The 1,795-nt window shown below is 32.8% G+C and overlaps 2 protein-coding genes across 5 annotated transcripts in view; both read left to right on the top strand.

The window, feature by feature from the left end:
* The window catches only part of LOC101515679 (protein TRANSPARENT TESTA GLABRA 1), a 6,273-nt gene extending 4,522 nt beyond the window's left edge, over positions 1-1,751 (top strand). For 2 of the 4 annotated variants that reach the window (XR_012163048.1, XM_073368381.1), the window contains one exon: positions 1,341-1,751. The gene's annotated coding sequence lies outside the window, so the exon portion shown is untranslated. Of the gene's footprint in view, positions 175-762; positions 1,016-1,340 lie in introns of those variants that run through there. The other 2 variants (XR_003472780.2, XM_073368380.1) reach the window with 2 other exon arrangements.
* LOC101488650 (uncharacterized) overlaps positions 1,658-1,795 on the top strand; it is a 1,191-nt gene continuing 1,053 nt past the window's right edge. The window contains exon 1 of the mRNA XM_012716508.3: positions 1,658-1,795. This exon is cut by the window's right edge and continues 1,053 nt beyond it. Coding sequence (XP_012571962.1) covers positions 1,658-1,795 — 138 coding nt within the window.

Genomic DNA, 1,795 nt, shown 5'->3' with positions numbered 1-1,795 from the left:
TTCTGGCAGTGGGCAGAGTAGCTGTATTATTTCATCTCTCTATTTCTCATGTTGAAATCTAGTTTGTAGGAGTTGTGACAACCTTAAAACTGATTAAGGTGAAGTACAATACAAATAATAAATACATCCTTGGTAGATTCATCGAATGACACACAGGTTTCTAATCGCTTTTCATTCTAGCTGTGCAACATCGCATCCCAAAGTTTATTCTATATAAGATATGCCGGCTAAATTACATTTGTGGTCCTTTAACTTAATCTCAGGTAACGTTTTAGTCCTTTATCTTTTTTTTTTCCCGATTTAGTCCTTTATTCCTAACAATATCAAATAAAGTATGAAAATATGAGTTTATTTGAAGATTTGCGTTACGAATTTGATGAAATTTGTATTATATTGAAGAATATAATTAATTTTATGAGTTTTGATTGAATTTTTTTTTTGAAATTTTGTATAAAAAAGGATAACATTGTTGAAATTTTAAAACATAAAATATCAAATTGTCACTTAAAATTAAAATAAAGGACCAAGTCGGAAAAAAAAAAGATAAAGGACTAAAACGTTACCTGAGATTAAGTTAAAGGACTACAAATGTAATTTAGCCAAGATATGCCATTAGTTTATTGCCGTGGGGTCTATATTTTGTTTCTTGTATTCACAAAGACTGTTTACTCTCTCAGCTTATTGTATTCACAAAGATTTTGGCCATTCTGGTGTGTGGTGACGAATTGGAAATTAATGTTTTGTTTTGATAGTACTTAGCAGGGTTGTGCACTGGCAAGTTTTCTTAGAAACAAAGTTAAAGCCATAAACTCGTTTGAAGCAATCCCAGGAGAAATTTTAGTAGTTTTTGAAGATTGATTGGTTGGTGTATAGAAAAAAGGTTATTGCTTGTTGTTTTTGAAAGGAAGCTTCTGCTTATGGAACGAATTCTCTACGGAGAGTTGGCAAAGACAACGTCTAAACGAAAAACAATAGTACAAAGAAAAATGACAAATTGAATGGGCTTTGGAGACTATTATCAGAAAATGTTACTAGTGTATTTAGATTGACGTTTAAACTCAGGATATCGTTTTTCAATGCAAATTAGACTTGATTTTATGAAGCTACAAGTTACAACTTTCATATAAACACGAGTTTCAAACATGATTTTGCAGCTTCCCAAACATATGCTATGACATACAGATTACAATCTAAGGATTTAATTTAAAAAATAATAAAAACTCTTTAAAAGAATATAAATTTAGGACTCAACTAGTAAAACTTTGATAAAATATAAAGTAAAAAACAAAAAATATTGTGCGATGGAAGTGTTTGTGATTCAAATTTGCATCTATTGGCAGCCACAAAGACGCAGCAGAGTGAATGAAGCAAAGAGAAGCCACGTAATTAAGAAATACAAGTCAGCAAAATCCAAAAGGAGTTGTGAAGCAGAAAAGAAAGCAAGAAAGAATACAAATTAGAACCGAAGCCGAATAATATTATCCTAAACAATTCCAACAAACCCATCCCAGTCATTACTTATTCCTTTTGACCTTTTCCATAAAACCATATCCATCCTCAATTTTCTCCTTCTCCTCAAGGCTCAAACCCATCATGGAACATCATCAAAATCACAACTTCAACTCATCAAACCCAGAAAACAACCACCTCTTTTGAAATGTCCCCACCACTAACAATAATCAACCTCCCTTCCCTACCAGATCTCTTTCTAACAGCCCTTTCCGTTTGTTTCCTCTTCACCTCCTCAAGATCCAACTCCACCACAACCACCACCACCAACTGTCCCTTCCTCTCT

This window comes from Cicer arietinum, chromosome 5 (assembly GCF_000331145.2).
Source record: "Cicer arietinum cultivar CDC Frontier isolate Library 1 chromosome 5, Cicar.CDCFrontier_v2.0, whole genome shotgun sequence".
NCBI classification, from domain to species: domain Eukaryota; kingdom Viridiplantae; phylum Streptophyta; class Magnoliopsida; order Fabales; family Fabaceae; genus Cicer; species Cicer arietinum.
This window is presented reverse-complemented; position numbering and strand designations above follow the sequence as displayed.